At 35.9% G+C, this 20250-nt stretch overlaps 2 protein-coding genes across 2 annotated transcripts; both read right to left on the bottom strand.

Annotated features, from left to right (window-relative positions):
• Positions 1-2326: 2326 nt before the first annotated feature.
• On the bottom strand, positions 2327-3155 carry LOC141658574 (auxin-binding protein ABP19a-like). The gene has a single exon (XM_074465500.1). The coding sequence runs from the start codon at positions 3016-3018 to the stop codon at positions 2380-2382; it is 639 nt and encodes a 212-aa protein (XP_074321601.1). The 5' UTR covers positions 3019-3155; the 3' UTR covers positions 2327-2379.
• A 16200-nt stretch (positions 3156-19355) lies between these two features.
• LOC141587506 (auxin-binding protein ABP19a-like) lies at positions 19356-20032 on the bottom strand. Its single transcript, XM_074408988.1, has one exon. It carries the CDS (start codon positions 20030-20032, stop codon positions 19391-19393), a length of 642 nt encoding a protein of 213 aa, XP_074265089.1. The 3' UTR covers positions 19356-19390.
• Between the last annotated feature and the right edge of the window lie 218 nt (positions 20033-20250).

The raw sequence follows: 20250 nt of genomic DNA, 5'->3' as shown, positions 1-20250 counted from the left end.
CTAAAACAAGTTTCTGTTTAGTGCTATTATTATTATTATTATTATTATTATTATTATTATTATTATTATTATTATTATTATTATTATTATTATTATTATTATTATTATTATTATTATTATTATTATTATTATTATTATTACGTTCTCACTTTTCGAAAGTTTTAAAAATATTCAATGTTATTTTTATAAAAAAAGAAAATTCTGGTCTATAAATACGGTTTTTCAAATGTGTTTCCTAAGAGCACACGTTAATAGGTTAATTAAAGAAACATTATTAAAAATATAGTGTGATAATTTTGTAAGAAAAATGGGCCTAATACAATAATATATGTGGACATATTATTAATTCGGTAATAATTGTATTTATGCGTTATCTGTTAAGTTAAGCCTAAATATAAAGTGATCCATCACGGTGTATTAAATACGGGTTCATTTACGTCTTAAAAAGTATGAGCAAGTTTGTTATCTAAGTGTAGATACCCATTAGGTTTGTGAATGCATGGTGAGCGTATTAGACTCAGGAGACTATATATTAGTCATCTGGGTTATGGTCCCTAGTAGCACATAATAACCTAAATCTCCTCGCATCCCACATCTCATCAGTAAAGAGATCATTTATAGTACGTGTGTCTACTAGAAGATCTAATCCCAAAGACCGCCCCTTGAAACGGTTCATCCCAATCTTTCGTCATGCAATCAGGTACACTTCCGCATCTAGTATTTACCGAATAATTTAGTATGAAGTTATTGGTCTTTATTCAGATTAATTCTAACAAATTTGATGTACAAAATTATATTTACCATAACTACTGTAATATTCTCAACATTTTTCTTTAATCCCCCAATCTACTAAAAGAATAGGTGTATTCTCAACTTTTTCCTCCAAAAAAAATCTTATTAAATTAGAAAACTAATTACTCCCTCCAAGTTTGATCAATCTTCCCCTTTGCTTTTTGCACCAAAAATATGGAAAACAATAAAAAAATGGATAAAGTAGTATGAGTTGTTGAGAGAGAAAATAATAAAAAATGAATAATGAATAAAAAATGAATAAAGTAGGATAAAGTAGGGGAAATTGTTGACTTTTTAGGAGAAAGGATGAATAAAGAATGAATAAAAAATAACCAAAAAAGGAAAGGGGAAGATAAGAAAATAAGCTCAAAAGAGAAATAGGGAAGATTGATCAAACTTGGAGGGAGTACAATTTATTACATTCGCTAAATAAACAAACTAATAATTATATTTTATTATATTATATTATTATCTTTTCATAAAAAATAATCTTTTCATCAAATTATAGTATTTTTTCTAAAATGTAAACTATAATATCTTAATTAAAATATAAATAAAATGACTTAACTAATAATACGTATAAAACAAAACTACGTGTAAAACTAATTGATAAATCTTTTATTAATACTATTATTTGAAAATGACTTGACTAATACTACGTATAAAACAAAACTGTAAATCGTTATTATTACTTTCGTGACAAAAAAATTAAGGGAATTAAAATTCAAATCATTAGCTTTTTGGTATAAAAAAATTATTTTGTTTGAAATACATTTCAGCATATTACTCAATTCTCTTGATTAATTATCAACTGCAACTTTTTTTTTCTCAGAGCAAAATACAATGATAAGAAATATGAACAGTTAATGAAATATCACACTATATTTTAGTAATTTATTAAAAAAAAATCTATATATAATGCATTTATTACACAGGGTCTAAACTAGTTATCTTATTAACATATATGAGAAAAAGGGTTATAGATATACAACCAATTTGAATGGGATAGCTACAAAATTAACAAAGGATTAGGTATTCGATCAAACTCGACGAGGTGCAACACCCATAGACTGATAGACTGATGGAATAAATGCATGCAGGTAGGCATCAAAAAACCATTATCGTATAGTTCTGACTTTTTCACGCGAAATTGAACATTGAGCATGGGGTCAACCTCTGTTACAATGCTCAATGCATGCGCCCACCTTCCATGTACTCTTTGTACTAATAGTCTAATACTACCATCTAATTTCACTTTAAAGTTTTCCAACCTCGTGCATGGACCAATATTTTCAATTTGGACGTGTTAGAGTAACGATGGACGATGGTAATGGATCAGGTTTGAAGTACGTATGGCTATATTCACTTATTCAGTTATGTATTCACTCTTTTAAAAAGTAAATTTTATTCAAGGCACACGGGTCTAAATTTTTTATTGGAAATACAATTATTCACGTACAATAGGAATAGTAAAGATATCATAAAAAAAATTCTATTAAAAACTATACTAGGAAATAATTATTGAGACGGTTAAGGTAATATTTCCAATATTTTCAAGATCACGTTTCGATGCATGCAGAATCGTGACTAGTTAGAGCCCCCGAAAATGTTTTTCAACTCCTTAACTTGTCGAGCATCCAACAATGTAATCTTCTCAATAATTTCAGTAGGAAGATTATTAAAACCCAAAGAGGAAGAAGTAAACATGAAACCAGGATGAGCACTAGCCAAGCTCACAAATGCAAGTGCAGGAGTTTCACCAACATTAACTTGGAAATGAAGCAAACTTTGAGGAAATATCATCATATCGCCCTTATTCAACGTCTTAAAATAAGCGGTATTATCCGATGCAATGAACCCGGCAATAATAGTGCCATCAATGACAATAATAACCTCGGATACTCGGTGTGTGTGCAATGGGATAACACCTCCCACACCGATGTCTAACCTTGCCATCGAAATGCCTAAGCCGTTTAACCCGGCGAATTTAGTATCGATTGCTGGTGTTACAACAGAATTAAACATGATATTGGATGTGTTTCCGGCCACACCCAAGCCTGAGAATACAAAGTCATCGACTGTTACATTAGCCGGGTTCTTACAAGGGAACCCTGCTGGTCCGACCGGAAAACTATAGTCTGCTACGCAGAAATCATCTACGATTGCTGATGAAAGTGATACAAAAACACAAAGTATTGTAAAAAATATTGCCTTGATTTTCTCCATAGTTGTAATTTTGAAGTATTATTATATTGGAAGTTATGTATGTATCTTGGTTGTATTTTGATGTAATTGTTATATTTTCTTTGAATTTGAGATCATATTTATAATAATAATTCAAGGTGTGAATTGGATTGTTTTTGATGAGATAAATTGTAGAAAAATGTGACTGTAGGAGGAAAAGTTATTACTTCTTCTATAACCTTGATTTGGTCCATATTCGACGCTCCAGAAATTGTTAGATATTGCAATCCATTACATATTCTTTCATATTACAACCTCCTTCATTTATTGCAAGAACAATATATTCAGAGACTTTCAAATTATCTAATTAGCTAGTGAAACCTAGAAGGCATACTTTTCCAGTTGTTTTGGAAGTACTTTTCTAGATAATTTTAATGTTTCGAAGAATATAATAGTCAAACATAAAAGTCTCTAAACCGCAATTGGGAACGGAACATCATTTCACTCACTTGTACAAATGCTTCGTTTTAATTTCAGCATCATCGATTCATCACCATCAAATTTTGATTAACCTATTTTCCTTACTTTATCAAAAAAAAAAAAAAATATCCGGGAATCAAACTTTAGAGTAATAGCAATAGTGGTTCTTATTCTTGGGGTTATCAATAAGAACCCAAAATAAAAAGTTCTTCTATTGCAACTATAAGGTTGTTCTTAATTTTAAGAATTAAAAGTTCTAAAATAAAAACTTGGTTGATTATACATGGGAATTTGGGAACCAATAAACATGACTTTGAAAATTGTGAATACCAATTACATATTTACGATTTTCCATTTAAGAACTTTATAAAAATGTCATCTATTGTGAATATAAGTTCTTAAACATTGGAATTAATGAAATGTGACATGGTAAGATAAGAATTTTATGTAGAGTTCTTCTATTGCTATTGCTCTTAGCATCATCTATTCAGAACATAGATATTTGTGTAAGACAATTTTAAACAAATTTACCATAAAACAGTAATTCCTCCGTTTCGATCAATCGTTATTATTGGACACTATTCATAAACACAAATTCTCATTTATGACAGCACTATTCCATCACAAGTTTGTGACCTCTCATAAGAAACAAGTGGGAGAGTAGGTGGGAGTTAGGGCAAGTGAGAGAGAGGCTGTGAGAGGTCAAAAGCAAGACATTCTAATTCATAAAAGAGTAGAATCTTTTAAATAATTTTCAATACATCACATAAAATATAGTCACGACTCACGAGAGATCTTGTTTGATTTGTCTTAATGAGTCGTACATTGAGAAACATTTAAGTTTTATAATTTTTACACTTGTATAAGTAAAAATATTTACAAAATGAAATGGATATGACAAACGTGCAAAAGCTAAATTATAACAATTCACAGAGAGTATCTTTTAATAACCACTTTAACTAACTAATACAGAGTATAATTGTGATTGGATCCATTTTATAACTATACTAATTACGTCTTACACAAGACTAACTTCGTTCAGACGAAGTGCTTCCCAAATTTTGATCATTTCTCAGCCGTCGATTACCCCATAAGCATGACATTCTCCTTAACACTACTATTCCCTCTTCCCCTGTAAATAGTTAAAGTTTGCTTTATTTTATGAGGAGGCAATATCACTACAAGGAAAACGCAGGAAACTGACGAAAAAATTATGTCAAGAATGCCCTTTTTCCGTCAGTAATTTGCATTCCCGACGGAAAATCCGTCAGTACCGTGCGTTGCTACGTTTGGAAACTAAAAATATGGTCCTAACGGAAAATCCGTCATTGTTCTAGTTTACTGACAGATTATCCGTCATACAATCAGAACGAGCTTCTGACGGATAATCTGTCGAATGACCGATCGACGGAAAACCGTCGATTAGTCGAGTGGTGGGCCTAAAAAAATTTGAAATTTGCTATATCTGACGGAAAATCTGACAGAATTTACAAATTCCTGACGGAAAATTCGTCAGTATGGACCAAAATACTAACGGGATTTCCGTCAGACCTTCTCTATTCCCAGACCTCACTGACGGATAATCCGTCAGTAGTGATCTTAATACTGACGGAATTTCCGTCAGAAGTGCTTTTTACTGCTGCTGGAAACAGCTGTTTCTGCCCAGCCACGATGCTAATTTTTGCATCGTTTCAAATCTGCATATACAAGCCACCTGCAGAACACAACATACAATCCATCGTCGACCGCCAAGCGGGAATCCATTTTCATGTGGACCGCAAGTGCGGGAATCAAGAGTAGCCAACCAAAAATTGAAAGAAAATGAAACGCGATTGGAAAAACAAAGTTATTTACATAGAAAGTTTCTCAAATTTTACAATGTCTTACTAGTTTATTACAACTTAGCAAAGTTGGAGTTTTATACAAACTAAGGCAACCTAAATTAGCTAAAGGCTCAACAGACCACTACCTACAAACTAAGGCAAGCTCAATGACCTAAAGGCTGAATGGTACTATCTCCAAGCCCATGCCCATCGTCTGCAAAGTCGTATCTACGATGTGGGGCAGGGAAAGAGCATGTGTTTGGTGGTTGAGATGACTGCATCTCAGCCTAAGCCTTTCGCATGGCTGTCACCTCTGTCTGAGTTGGCAAACTTGCTCTTCTAAAGTTATTCAAGCGGATCGCTGAGTGTTCAATTGGGTGGCAATTTCAGTAACCTTGGTAGGGGCGTAAAAGGTAGATCGTCTAGCAGCTATTTTGTTATTAAGAGGTTCATACCACACTCCAGCCCCCTTCTCTCCGGTCCCAAATAGTCTTGATTTCTTGTTGAAACCCTTGACAACGTTGAAGTACGACCGGTACTCATCGAGAGCCTGTCCGTCTGGCTGTGGTTGGCTCATCTCCTCGTTGTAAGCAGCCTGAAAAGCAAACAAAACCGTTGTAAATTATATATAGAAAAGGAAAATGAAAAAGAAGATAGAAAAAGAGAGAAAGGAAACAAGAAACAAACCTGAATCAAAGGTGGCGGCGGCGGCGTGTCGGTGGTAGCAAAAGTGGAGGAGTTTGATGGTGGTGATGGTGGTGGTGTAGGGTGTCGGGTTTTTTTAGGGTTAGTGTAATTGATTTGAGGGAAAATTGAAATAGGGACAGGGAAGGAGACTCGTTTGATTTTGAGTAAAGAAATGTCCTGACGGAATTTCCGTCAGGATTTTCCAAAAAAAAGCGTGATCCTGACGGAAATGCCGTCAGGAATAACTGAATACTGACGGAGTTCCGTCAGGACGGTTAAACAAGTGACTGCCAGTTGGCATTACACTGGCATCACACAAAGGATACTACTGACGGAAATTCCATCAGTAATGTTAATATCCTGACGGATATTTTGTTAGAACACAGACTGCTAGTTGGCATTACACTGACATCACACAAAGGACACTACTGGCGGAAATTTTGTCAGTAATGTTAAAATACTGACGGATTTTCCGTTAGTAGTTAGCTTTACTGACGACAGTTCCGTCAGAGAGTCTCAATTATTATGGCGCCAAGTCAATTATTTTAGGCGCATGTTACCTGTGATTGTCCTGAGGGATTTTCCGCCAGTAAAATGTTACTGACGGAAATTCCGTCAGGTAACCGTCAGTTTCCCGAGAGATCTGACAAGTGTTCTTTTCCGTCAGTTTTTCCGCCAGCTTCCAGCGTTTTCCTTGTAATGTATAAAGATAAATTAATAACTGAAATGAAGAAAGTATAATGACTATAAGTTACTGTTTCGACACTTCAATTTACGAAGTAGTTGTTTAGATTTGTGTACTCCTATACTGAATTTAAGTGGTATTTCATTTTGGTCTAAAAACATACTTTCTTAAATCGCAAATTATAAAGAGAGACATTCTGTGAGAATGTTCTATTCCTATTAAAAAAAAAAAGTTATTCATTCATGGCAATATCTATAATCACATTCATGTCCCTCCCTGTCTACAAGTATTAGTGACTCCGATAGTGAGAGCGAGTATAAATAATCTATAACTAGTTTAGATCCCGCGCAATAAATGCGCGGTATTTATAAAATTTTTATTTTTATATTACTTAATTAGGTTAGACCCCATGCATTAAATACACGGCTTATAATTTTTTTTTTATTATTAAATTAGATATATGATAGTGGTATCTCATTAGTTGTTCATTTTCTCATCATTGCATTTTGTGTTGAGAAATAAAAAGTTGAAACTGAAAATTAATTAAAAGAATTGAGTAGCATGTTGAAATGTATTTTTGTAAATAATATCTTTTTTATAATGCAAAGTTAAGGATTCCAATTTATAAATTTTCTCATTTTTTTTGTCTCGAAAGTAATTAAAACGGTTTAATTTTGTTTCATACATAGTATATGAGTCAAATCATTTTCAAATAATAGAATCAGTAAAATATTTAATAAATCATAGTTTGATATTTTTTATTAAAATATTTTAATTAAAAGATTATAGATTAGAGTTTAGTCAAAAAAATATAATTTAATGAAAAGATTAATTTTAATGAAAAGATAATATGTTAATGAAATAAATTATTATGATTATTAGTTACCTTAGTTAATGTATACATAAGTGTTATTAGTTACCTTATTTAGAAAGATGCTTTTTAAAGGAGAAATTTATGAGGTTGCCTATTCATTTAGTAAATAGGGGATGATAAACGCGTTTTACCAAGACGTTCCATGTAAACATGATCATGTACATTAACATTGTACTCTGTATAAGTTAGAAATTTCTTGCTTTGTCTTTTTAAGAAATTTCCTAACTATTGTAAATATATCACAAGTTCTAGTATGTGGAACATAAACGTCGAAACCTAGATCTAGATGTGTATGTTCCACATTAAGTTTGGACTTAGGATTTTACAAGTTTTTTTTATTTGTATATATAAAAATCAATACGTTTTATGTCGATTAGTTACTAGTAATTCGCTTGACGTCGATTATTTTAACGTTGTTTCACATAATAATTTGTTCTTTTGATTTTAGAACGATTGATTCCTTTTACGTCAATTAGTTTAACGTTTTTCGTTTCCTTGGTTAAATCAAAGGCTCTTCAATTGTTTATTATTCGATATTACATGTTAGTTTCAGTTTATCGATTAAACTATTTGACGCTAGTTGTACTGAAATGTTTCGGGGTGAGAGGGGTAATTTAATTTTTTCATTAAATTTATCGACGATTTGAAATAATGTGTCGAAAATATTTTTGGCAATTGGGTACTAGTTAGCTAACTTGGATTAGTTCTGCATTGGGCTTGATAAACATAGTGCATATTGTACAACCCAATGTAGCCTATCAATAGCTTGGATTTGTTCTTCCGGCATTGGGCTTGATTAACATTTCGTGCATCTGCAAGGCCCTGATGCCTATCAATAGCCTATTAACAATTTTGGGCTTAAACTCTAAACCCCACATCCTTGGGCTGAATACTCAAGTATCCCTTACAAATAGGGCGGGCAATCTACTTTCGATATTGAAGGCAACACCATGGTCCATGGATAGAAATTTTCAAAAAAGAATTTTATTTCCTTTTGCAAGAGTTGGAAATCGAGTCTGACTATTTGTTTAAGAGATGATAACTCTTTGGTAGGGCTGTTCATTCAGTGGTCCGGACCAAAGACCAGACCGGACCGGACCGAATTTTATTTGGTCCGGTTCACGGTCGACCTATTTACTCTAATTTGGTCTTCGGTCCGGTCCTGGACCAACCCGAATGGACCGCGGACCGGACCATGGGCCGAAGTTATGTAATAATTTTTTTTAAAAATTTGTAATATTATTGATTTTATTTTCTACTTTGTTTACACGTATTATAAGATGTGTAATTATGTAGTTAAATCTAGTATGAAAATAATGTTGTTTATTTTGATAATTACGAACTTCTCGAGTTCTAGTTTTATTTGGTAAAACATGTTAATGACAATAATATTTGGTCCACTTTGGTCCATTTGATCCGGTCCGGTCCACGTGTTTTTGTGGTCCAGACCGGACCGGAGGAATATTAATATGGTCCGGTCCACCTCTTAACCCTTATTTGGTCTTCGGTCCAGAGAGTTTGGTCCGCTCCGGTCCGGTCCCGGATCAATGAACACCCCTACTCTTTGGTACGAAAGGCAATATGATGGATATAAATTTTCAAATTTTTGTCCTTTTGCAATAGTGAAAAAATTGAGCCTGATTATTTGGTTAAGACTTTAAGAGATGATAACCCTGCTTAAAAATGAAAATTCTGAAACGTTCGGTTGAAGTTTCCAGAAATTTTCAAATTTTCTTTACGGCATTACTCGTTCGTCCGGTGAAATTTTTCGCCGTCATAACTAGATCTTGCGAACGGGTCGATTGGGTTCAGTTTGGATCTCTCATTTATTTCAGGTTAATTTGGGTCATTTGGGTTTTAGGTCTGTTTTGGGTTTGTTGGTCGGGGTATGTTTCGGGTTAAGCGGCTCGGGTAATTTTCGGGTCAATGAATAAGAAAGTGTCATTTTAAGTCTTTTCGGTTCAATTAGAGTTATGTTTTATCGGGTAATTTTTGGGTTGGGTGGTTTTGGATCGGATCTTTTTCGGGTTGGGTTAGTTACATAGCCTTACATTTATGAGTCATGAAAGCTCGGGTCATGTTCGGATCGGTTCAGGTCAATTCGGGTTTCGGACTTTCGGGTCATTTTCGGTCCAATTAATAAAGTGCCTTTCATTGTGATAGAGTTTTGTGGGCTAAATTGTTCTTACTTCTTATAGCAATAGAAACTTCAAATTTTATACTCTACACCTTAAATTTTAAATTTACTTTATATTTTAGTCTCATAAACATAATCTAAAGTATTTTAATCTTCCTTGCAGGTACATATCAATGATATCATACACATGACATGCGCATTAGCAAGACACCCCAAAATTTGTGTTTGCTAAATATTGCCTTTGATCAATATAAAAGGTGCCTCCTCGTTTCATTTTAGGAGAAAAAAAGAAGTCATTCAAAAAAAGTAGGATAAGTGAACATGTTACAACATATTATTTTGTAATATAAAAAATGACCTTTAGATTTTAGATGATACTCCCTATTATTTTGTAAGTATCATTAATTTATAAAAGTGATAAGAAATGACTAGCTAATTTATACTTCCTTTGGAGTGTAGATGATGTAGAAGATCCTTGGATCCTTGCTCATCATCAATATGGTGGTCGGAAGACAGTGAAGAGTTTAGGATTCGAAGTACCTAAAAGGGAGAGGGGGTGAATTAGATAATATTTTAAAATTTCAACTTTAACCTTTATTGTTTAAAGATAAGTTGATTAACAATATGAAGAGCAAGTGGATACGTCATTTAAATTGAATGATTAAATGTGTATGACGAAAGCTCAAGGAGACGAATGAAGTTTGGAAGTGACAGTTGTTCTGATTGTTACTTGCTGATCTTAGCTTATGAAGGAAAGATTGAAGATCAGAAGTGACAGTATTCAGAACTGTTACTAGCAAAATTGTAAGAGAAGAACAATAAGACAATTGCAGCGGAATTAAAATCAAAAGTAGATCAACACAACGGTTTTGAATTGGTTCGGCCGACACTCTAAAGGGCCTACGTCCAATCTTCTTTTATTAATAAGTGGAGTTATCTACTCCGACCACTTAATACACTTACAATAAAAGGACCAACAACCTACTCCGGTTGCGACTCGAGTTCTAAGACTACTCCGTCTCATGAACTCCACACTCTAACTAGAATGTTTACAAACCAAGTTTCCTTAGACTGATTCTTAAAAAGAATTGAGAAGGGCAACTTATTGTTACAAACGTTTCTAGATGAGAGGGTACAATTGTAACACTACGGATTTTATAGCCTAGTACTCGACCGAGTATGGCCTACTCGGTCGAGTAAAGTGTGTTGGTATTCTGTTTGGCTTCTGCCCAGGAATACTCGGCCGAGTGTGGGAACACTCGACCGAGTAGAGGGTACTCGGCCGAGTATACATTATACTCGACCGAGTATCCGGTCTGACAAGTTTAATTCCGCGATTTGGTTAAGGTGATTAGAGATTATTATAAATTATACTTTTACGGTTTTTTCAATCATTTTTACCAAAACTAAACGACGCTCACTTCTCTCTCTAATCACCCTAACCATTCTCAAGGCTAATTGGTCGGTCGCAAGTCTACACTTCCGTCTCTTGTCTCAATTTAATGGGTAAGTCTCTAGTTCGTTGTAATCTGTTAATAGGTTGTCTTTAGGGTTTTTCCCCAATTTGTGATTTGGGGGTTTAGGGTTTGTTCATCATATGTGTGTTGATTATAATTGTTGTAGGTGACGATGTGGTAATTGTTGTGCAACTATATGATTGATTGCAGCATAGCGGATTGCGAAAAGGTAGGGTTTCCCTACTCAGTACTGTTAATTGATTTAAGAGTGTGATTGTATTGTAATTGTTGTTATCTGCTGATCATCGGAGTATGGTGTTGTGGTGACGGTGGTGATGTGGTTGCGTTGTGACGATTGTGGTGTTGTGACAGCTGTGATGCTGTGTGTGATTGTGGTGGAGTCACTTGCGGGAGTGGCTTCACACCCTAGTTCGCCCTCCGTGGAACCCGCCACGGGAGGGGATGTGCACATTAAGGGACAGGGATTGTTAGTCGCTCGTTGATGAGCTGGACTTGGTGGGGATGGGCTGCGGTCACCCACTGGCGGAGTGGATTACCTGTTGCGATGGGTAATCTGGCAGGGCTACACACTTCGGTGTGTAGTCGGTTACTATGGAGGATGATCAGCTGGTTGTATTGTTTGTTGTCTTATATTGATTGAGTAGTACTGACCCCGTGTTGTTGTTGTAAAACCTGCGGTGATCCATTCGGGGATGGTGAGCAGATTGTGACAGGTAATGCAGATGTTAGCTATGGGACAGTCATGGGGAGTTATCACGTCAAGTCTAGCTTTTCATTTGTTATGAGTTTAGATGTCTTAGATTTCATTTGTTTTGAGACCTTGTACTTTTATTTTGAGTTGGTCTGAGATAATGGAATCGCTAACTCTTTATACTTTAATAAATGTGTTTGGACTGTTGCTTTTGATATATACTAACCTCGGGCAACCGAGATGGTAACAGCCTTTCATGCTGGGGTAGTCCTGGTAAGGTCCCTTGGTATGAGGGGGTGTTACAAAGTGGTATCAGAGCCGACGATTCCGGCACCTAAAACAAATGAACCCAATGAACTTAGGGAGTCTAAATAAAATGAACCCGGGAGAGTTGTTTGGAGCTACCGCAAAGACTTGGGAGACGTCCCCAGTCGCACTAAGGCCCTTACGATCTCAAGCCGGTCACATGGGGTGAAATTTTGTATGTTTGAGTCATGTGTGTGTAATACTTGTAACTTGAGCCTTGTGTAGTTGTTGGATGAAATGAAAGGATTTGACCATGGTGGTATATGATAAAGGAATTGCGTAGTTGTGTGTGATGAATCGAAGCATGTTATGTGGTTACTGCTAGGCTTTTGAAATGGGGTGTGAAGTGTCATATATAGATGGAAAATTTTGTGTAATTGTGCTAACGAAATGTGAAATTGGAGTATACGTAATGTGAGGTAGGATGTGTCTACATTATCATGATGATGTTAATGTTTGGTTGTTGGTCGTAGCATGTGGTTAAGGTCATACGTCTACATATGTGAATGTCGTGTTTAATTCTAATGTGAGTATGATGAAAGTTCACCTATGTACTGGTTTTTAGAAGTATTGAGTTGTTATTGTTCGCTTTATGCATGTTTAAGTTGTTTTGTTAAGAAATTTTGATTTGTATACAAACCGATTTTGGAAGGGTTGTCTTAAAACTGTCATAAGTCGAGTTCTAGAAATGATATTGCTGTAATTCCAAGTTGAGTGTATAGCTTGTCCTCTTACGATTCTAACGATAGGTCACACGTCCAAAATGACCAAGTAACGAGTGAGTTATGACTGTTTTACGAAAACTGGACGGTGCTGAGAACTGCACCGATACTCGACCGAGTAGTCCCTACTCGGCCGAGTGTCTTTTATACTCGACCGAGTGTTCCACATTCGGCCGAGTAATCTCTCTGTGATAATACTGTTTAGCGTCTGGAGTCGTGAACTCGGCCGAGTAGTCTTATACTCGACCGAGTAAGGTCTACTCGGCCGAGTATTCCCAATAATCGACCGAGTAATCCTTCTTCGACAATTGAGTTTGCTTCTGGAGTCGAAAACTCGACTGAGTAATATAGTTACTCGACCGAGTACCTTGTACTCGACCTAGTATGTTATGTACTCGACCGAGTACCTCATTGGGCGGCCACTTTGAGTCGGTGGCTATGTTCTTACTTTTGTTTTGAGCCGGTGGTTATGTTTTTACATTGTTTTGAGTCGTAGGGTATATACATATGTATGTTTTGAGTCTTAACGCATTATTTTATATGCGAGACGGTCTTGATACGTAAGTTACCGGAAGTTATGACATGGAGAGTGACGGCTGATGAGGGACATGTGTTGGATAAGGAAGACATGTGAGAGATAGTGGAAAAAGAAAAAGGAAGAATGTGAGCTAATTGAGGCAAAGAGCATGTTTTGTGAGATATGATGAGTGATATAGCCGTGTGTTGAGTAGTATAAAAGTAAGTGTATATGGACAAGGGTGATGTAAGTGTAAAGAAGCATGAGAATGAAAGATTGGGATGAGGGATACGAATAGTGACATTTCGGGATGTGTAAGGACTTATGGAGGGAGACGGTTTGGATTGAGTTGCTTAAGGACATATGTGATAAAAGGGTCGCTATAGAGAGATGGAAATGAATAGTGTATAGTGAGGTCAAGTTATGCCGCGATGAGTATATAGTAGTTGATTTGGGAATTTGGAATATCACGATGTGAGCCTAGTGAGTAATTCTTTGGGCAATTAACGGAATGAGAGGAATTGTTGGTTTTCTAGTGATGTAAAAAGGAAGATTCAATTGTTTGAACATTAAACGTTGATTTTATGGATAGATTAGTGACAATTGGGAGTTATAGTATAATGATAGAAGACCCATGGTAAGAAAGAATGAGATGATATCGACATAAAAATAATGGGATTTGAGTTTGGAGCAATGTGAAGGTAACCGGAGCACTAGAGACTTAGATAGAAATAACGAAGAGTTGAATTATTAAGGGAGTTTGTCGAGGGTAAAAGAAAAGAACAAGGGGAGTAAAACTAGGGACATGTTCACCGAGGTTATGTGATATAAAATTAAGGAATCGTCGAAATGTATGATACTATCATGAGGATTTGAGTTTACAGTTATATAGAAGTTCCAGGACAACATGATAATCGTGAGTTTCGAGAAATTAAAGAAAGCAAAAGTTGGGTAAAGAATTTGCACGATATGAGATTTTGGTGGTGAGTCGGGTGACGATACAATTAAGGAAGGAATTGGAAATAGTGTTGAGATGATTTTTGTTGATATATTTGAGGTTCGTTGTTTGGGATGATAACCAAAGGGAGGAAACGGATGGTTATATTAAAAAGTGATGGTAAGAGAGTAGTCACATGAAGGATGTTGGTGTCATAAGTATTGTCACTAGTGGTTGAGGATGATGTTATTTTAGGGAAGTTAGTTGTTCTAATGAGGATGATTTTGTGGAGGTGATTAATGTTTGGTTGTGAGGGAGTTTAAGGTATGGATATATGTGAGGTATTCGGTGGTAGTTGGGTACGACGATATGGCTATATGGCTAATGTCACGGATGGTGATAATTGTGTGTAAGAGAAGATATGTTATGAAGGGCACCTGAGTTAAGTCTGGATAAGAGATAATCATTGTCAAGTGGTAACTTACGTGATCAGGATTAACTAGTTGGATGTGATTACGGGTCTATGATATGTGTAAATGTTTGTGTGAGGTTCTGACCTCACAAGAAGTGGTATGGTGTGATAATTATAAAGTTGTTATATGAATGTTTTGTAATTTATGTTGGGTACAAAGATACTAATGGAATGAGGTTAAAAAGGTAATAATTTGATTGATCTGGCAAGAATAGTTAAAATTGTATGTGTATTGATGATACATGTTTATCCCGTGAAATGGTAAGGATGATGTTCATGAGATTATTGTCAATTTATTCCGTATAATATGATGTGTTATAATCTAGTAAAACGGTTTTGAATGAGTTTTCTTGTTCGAAATGTCATACTGAGTCAGTGTTTATGGGAATTATATGTGGTTGTGATGTTTATCGATGTGGTTGTTGTGCCTCGGGTGGTGATCCGGGCATGGTACTTCGTGTTGTTATGCGGGCATTTTGCGCAACGGTGCGGGCGTTGTTGTGGCGATGTTGCGATGCCGTCACCAGTTGTTGTGGAATATATGGGGTGGTTACGATTTGAGTTTCGAAAGTACAGACCAGTTATGCACAGATTGTTGTTTTGTTGCTGTTGTTTCTTGTGAGTTTTGGTTAGACATGTAGACTGTTGTTTTGTTTGTTGATGTTTCTTACCAGTTTCAGTTTGGGAATGAGGGTAGAGTATGATATGAAAGAGAGTTGTATATGTTTTCGTTGTTGTCATGGTATAGTGATATTCTGTTGATGGGACACAGTTGTGAGAAGTTGTTATAGTAATTTTGATCTTGTTTTAAGATGAGGCATCGGTAGTCATAGTCATGGCAAGTGATTTGTGGAATATGTGTTGTAATGATTTGAGTTATGTTAAGTCACAGGTGGTTTATAATCTTTTATTGAGATAGTGAGTGCAGGATATTGGGAATTGGTGTCATGTTAAGTTATGTATGAGTTTTGCGAAAATGAAAGAAAAGAACTTGAGGATCTAGTGTGAGTGTACGTAACAAGTGTGGAGTGTGAGTTATGCTTTTGGTGATATGAGTTTTAGATAGTTTATATAAAGATGTGTGTCATGTTGCGGTATTGTGAAAGAGTTGAAGTTTTGGGTTAAGTTAAAGATTTTGAGGTATAGGTTAGGGGGTGTGACGAGTGAATTGAAGGATGAGAGTTGTTTAAGTAAGAGAGCCTAAGATATATGCATGGCAACTGTTCAGATTATAAGTGGTTATCTTTGACATGCGGTGGTGATGGGGATAATTAGAATATATATATATAGCTAGGATTTTGTATTAGCGAGTTACGAGGACGTAACATTTATCTTAAGAGGAGTAGGATGCGATAAAAGAGATTTTGATGGTTGTGCATATGGTGGTATAATTGGAAGTAGAGTGTTGGTGTAGCATAAAGGACGGATATTTGTGTTGATTTTATTAAAGGTCATGACCGTGCTTGTGGAAGTTCGATATTTAGGAGTGAGAGAATATTTTTTATAGTGTTGACAGTTGAATGATGATGATTATGAGTCCAATAGTTTCGACAGTTGGAAGATGATGTTTATGTGTTTGAGTAAACTTCGAGGACGAAGTTCGTTTTAAGGATGGTAGAATGTAACATTCCGTTTTGACGGCTGATCTTCTTTTGTGGATTGAGTGCTATTGAGTGTTATGGAAGTGATACAAGGTTAGCAACATTATATTGTGGTTATTGGGTAATGTTATGGAGTCAGTATTGGGAGCCTATGCTATAGTTGAGACGATATCGTGAGCCATGTTGTGGAAGGAAGAGTGGTTTGTGGAGTTGGTGTTATTTGCCCATGTTTTATAGGTTGGGTTGGAACTTCGGGGACGAAGTTCTTTTTAAGGGGGGAAGATTGTAACACTACGGATTTTATAGCCTAGTACTCGACCGAGTATGGCCTACTCGGTCGAGTAAAGTGTGTTGGTATTCTGTTTGGCTTCTGCCCAGGAATACTCGGCCGAGTGTGGGAACACTCGACCGAGTAGAGGGTACTCGGCCGAGTATACATTATACTCGACCGAGTATCCGGTCTGACAAGTTTAATTCCGCGATTTGGTTAAGGTGATTAGAGATTATTATAAATTATACTTTTACGGTTTCTGAATCATTTTTACCAAAACTAAACGACGCTCACTTCTCTCTCTAATCACCCTAACCATTCTCAAGGCTAATTGGTCGGTCGCAAGTCTACACTTCCGTCTCTTGTCTCAATTTAATGGGTAAGTCTCTAGTTCGTTGTAATCTGTTAATAGGTTGTCTTTAGGGTTTTTCCCCAATTTGTGATTTGGGGGTTTAGGGTTTGTTCATCATATGTGTGTTGATTATAATTGTTGTAGGTGACGATGTGGTAATTGTTGTGCAACTATATGATTGATTGCGGATAGCGGATTGCGAAAAGGTAGGGTTTCCTACTCGATCTTGTTAATTGATTTAAGAGTGTGATTGTATTGTAATTGTTGTTATCTGCTGATCATCGGAGTATGGTGTTGTGGTGACGGTGGTGATGTGGTTGCGTTGTGACGATTGTGGTGTTGTGACAAAATTTGTGATGCTTGTGTGTGATTGTGGTGGAGTCACTTGCGGGAGTGGCTTCACACCCTAGTTCGCCCTCCGTGGAACCCGCCACGGGAGGGGATGTGCACATTAAGGGACGGGGATTGTTAGTCGCTCGTTGATGAGCCGGACTTGGTGGGGATGGGTCATGGTCACCCATCGGCGGAGTGGATTACCCGTTGCGATGGGTAATCAGCGGCGGTGGCTACACACTTCGGTGTGTAGTCGGTTACACTATGGAGGATGATCAGCTGGTTGTATTGTTTGTTGTCTTATATTGATTGAGTAGTACTGACCCCGTGTTGTTGTTGTAAAACCTGCGGTGATCCATTCGGGGATGGTGAGCAGATTGTGACAGGTAATGCAGATGTTAGCTATGGGACAGTCATGGGGAGTTATCACGTCAAGTCTAGCTTTCGCTGTTATGAGTTTAGATGTCTTAGATTTCATTTGTTTTGAGACCTTGTACTTTTATTTTGAGTTGGTCTGAGATAATGGAATCGCTAACTCTTTATACTTTAATAAATGTGTTTGGACTGTTGCTTTTGATATATACTAACCTCGGGCAACCGAGATGGTAACAGCCTTTCATGCTGGGGTAGTCCTGGTAAGGTCCCTTGGTATGAGGGGGTGTTACAACAATACTATGAAGTAACAGTGGTAATGACTGAGACACTTGAAGACTTAGAAGATTTTTTGCAAAGAACAACTTTGAGTTCTTAAAAACTGATTTTGCAATAATACTTTCATTTCTCAAGAAAAGTCTTGCTTTCAAAGTGAAGGATGGTGCTCAAGGGACTTCTTTCTAAGAAGCATAAAGAAGAAAAAGAGAGTTTGTAATTATCCTTAAAGAGCCTTTGTGTTTTTCAAAACAAAGTGGAGAGGACATTAACAAGAAGACAACTCTTGATAATAGAAGAAAGAACCAAACAAAGTTTCATAAAAGACAAACAAAGGTTGTAACATAAAAGAGGAAATCTTTTGAAATACTATTTACAAACTCTTTTTTAATGACCACCCTTCCAATATTTCAAGTTTGAAATCTGATGCATGAAAACCCATTTGATAAAAGGTGAAATAATCAAAATGCAAGATTTGCTTCAAGTGTGACGGGTCAAACGTGACAGTCAAACACACTACTACCCGTGATAAGTAACGGTGTGCTTGACTGTTACCATTACATGTATTATACTCTTTCATCTTTACATAGGTTGACAAAACGATTCTAAATCTTGGGTAGCAAACGATTGACAAACCTTGATTAATTAAGACTTGCAATTTGATCTATTAATCCTGAAATAGTAAACTAAGAAGGCACAAGTTAAATGGGTATGTCATCATCAATTAGGAGAACCCAACAGAGAGTCTTTGATCTTAAAGGCGGTGAAAATGGAAGTAAATTAAAAGTTTTCAAATAACACGAAAAGTATTCAAGATAACAACTTGGTTACGATCAATGGACTCCAAACCAGCAATATATGAATTAATCTGTGCATTGTACGGGATAAAAGCATATCCTCATCACATAAAGGGTTTACATCTATCTATAAATAAATAATATTAAAAGGCATGTTAATAGTGTTTTTGTGACAAATACTCGTGAGAGGACAAGTGACTTGAATATTGAAAATATCCATAAGGGGTGAGTGAGGGAGCACATGGGGGGTGCCCCCACCTTGTCCCCTCTCCCTTTTTGTGAGAGGTTTTCAGCTATCCCGTCACAAGCAAGACGCTTTGATTTTCAATTTGGACGTGTTAGAGTAACGATGGACCGATGGTAATGGATCGGGTTTAAAGTACGTATGGTTATATTCAGTCATGTATTCATTTTCTTAAAAGGAAATTTTATTCAAGGGTTCGAATTTTTTATTGGAAATACAATTATTCACGTACAATAGATATAGTAAAAATATCATAAAAAAATTCTATTAACAACAATACTAGGAAATAATTATTGAGACGGTTTAGGTAATATTTTCAATATTTTCAAGATCACATTTCGATGCATGCAAAATCATCACTAATTAGGAGAGCCCCCGAAAATGTTTTTCAACTCCTTAACTTGTTTAGCATCCAACAATGTAATCTTCTCAATAATTTCAGTAGGAAGATCATTAGAACCCAAAGACGAAGAAGTAAACATGAAACCAGGATGAGCACTAGCCAAGCTCACAAATGCAAGTGCAGGAATTTCACCAACATTAACTTGGAAATGAAGCAAACTTTGAGGAAATATCATCATGTCACCCTTATTCAATTTCTTAAAATAAGCGGTGTTATCTGAGGCAATGAACCCGGCAATAATAGTGCCATCAATGACAATAATAACCTCGGATACTCGGTGTGTGTGCAATGGGATAACACCTCCCACACCGATGTCTAACCTTGCCATCGAAATGCCTAAGCCGTTTAACCCGGCGAATTTAGTATCGATTGCTGGTGTTACAGCAGAATTAAACATGGTATTGGATGTGTTTCCGGACACACCCAAGCCTGAGAATACAAAGTCATCGACTGTTACATTAGCCGGGTTCTTACAAGGGAACCCTGCTGGTCCGACCGGAAAACTGTAGTCTGCTACGCAGAAATCATCTACGATTGCTGATGAAAGAGATACAAAAACACAAAGTATTGTAAAAAATATTGCCTTGGTTTTCTCCATATTTGTACTTTTTGAAGTATTATATTGGAAGTTATGTATTTTGGTTGTATTTTGATGTAATTGTTATATTTTCTTTGAATTTGAGATCATATTTATAATAATAATTCAAGGTGTGAATTGGATTGTTTTTGATGAGATCAATTGAAGGAAAATTATTATATGAATAGTTATTAGAGTTGTATACACTAAGTATTACTTCTTCAGTAACCTTGATTTGG

This window comes from Silene latifolia, chromosome 6 (assembly GCF_048544455.1).
Source record: "Silene latifolia isolate original U9 population chromosome 6, ASM4854445v1, whole genome shotgun sequence".
NCBI classification, from domain to species: domain Eukaryota; kingdom Viridiplantae; phylum Streptophyta; class Magnoliopsida; order Caryophyllales; family Caryophyllaceae; genus Silene; species Silene latifolia.
This window is presented reverse-complemented; position numbering and strand designations above follow the sequence as displayed.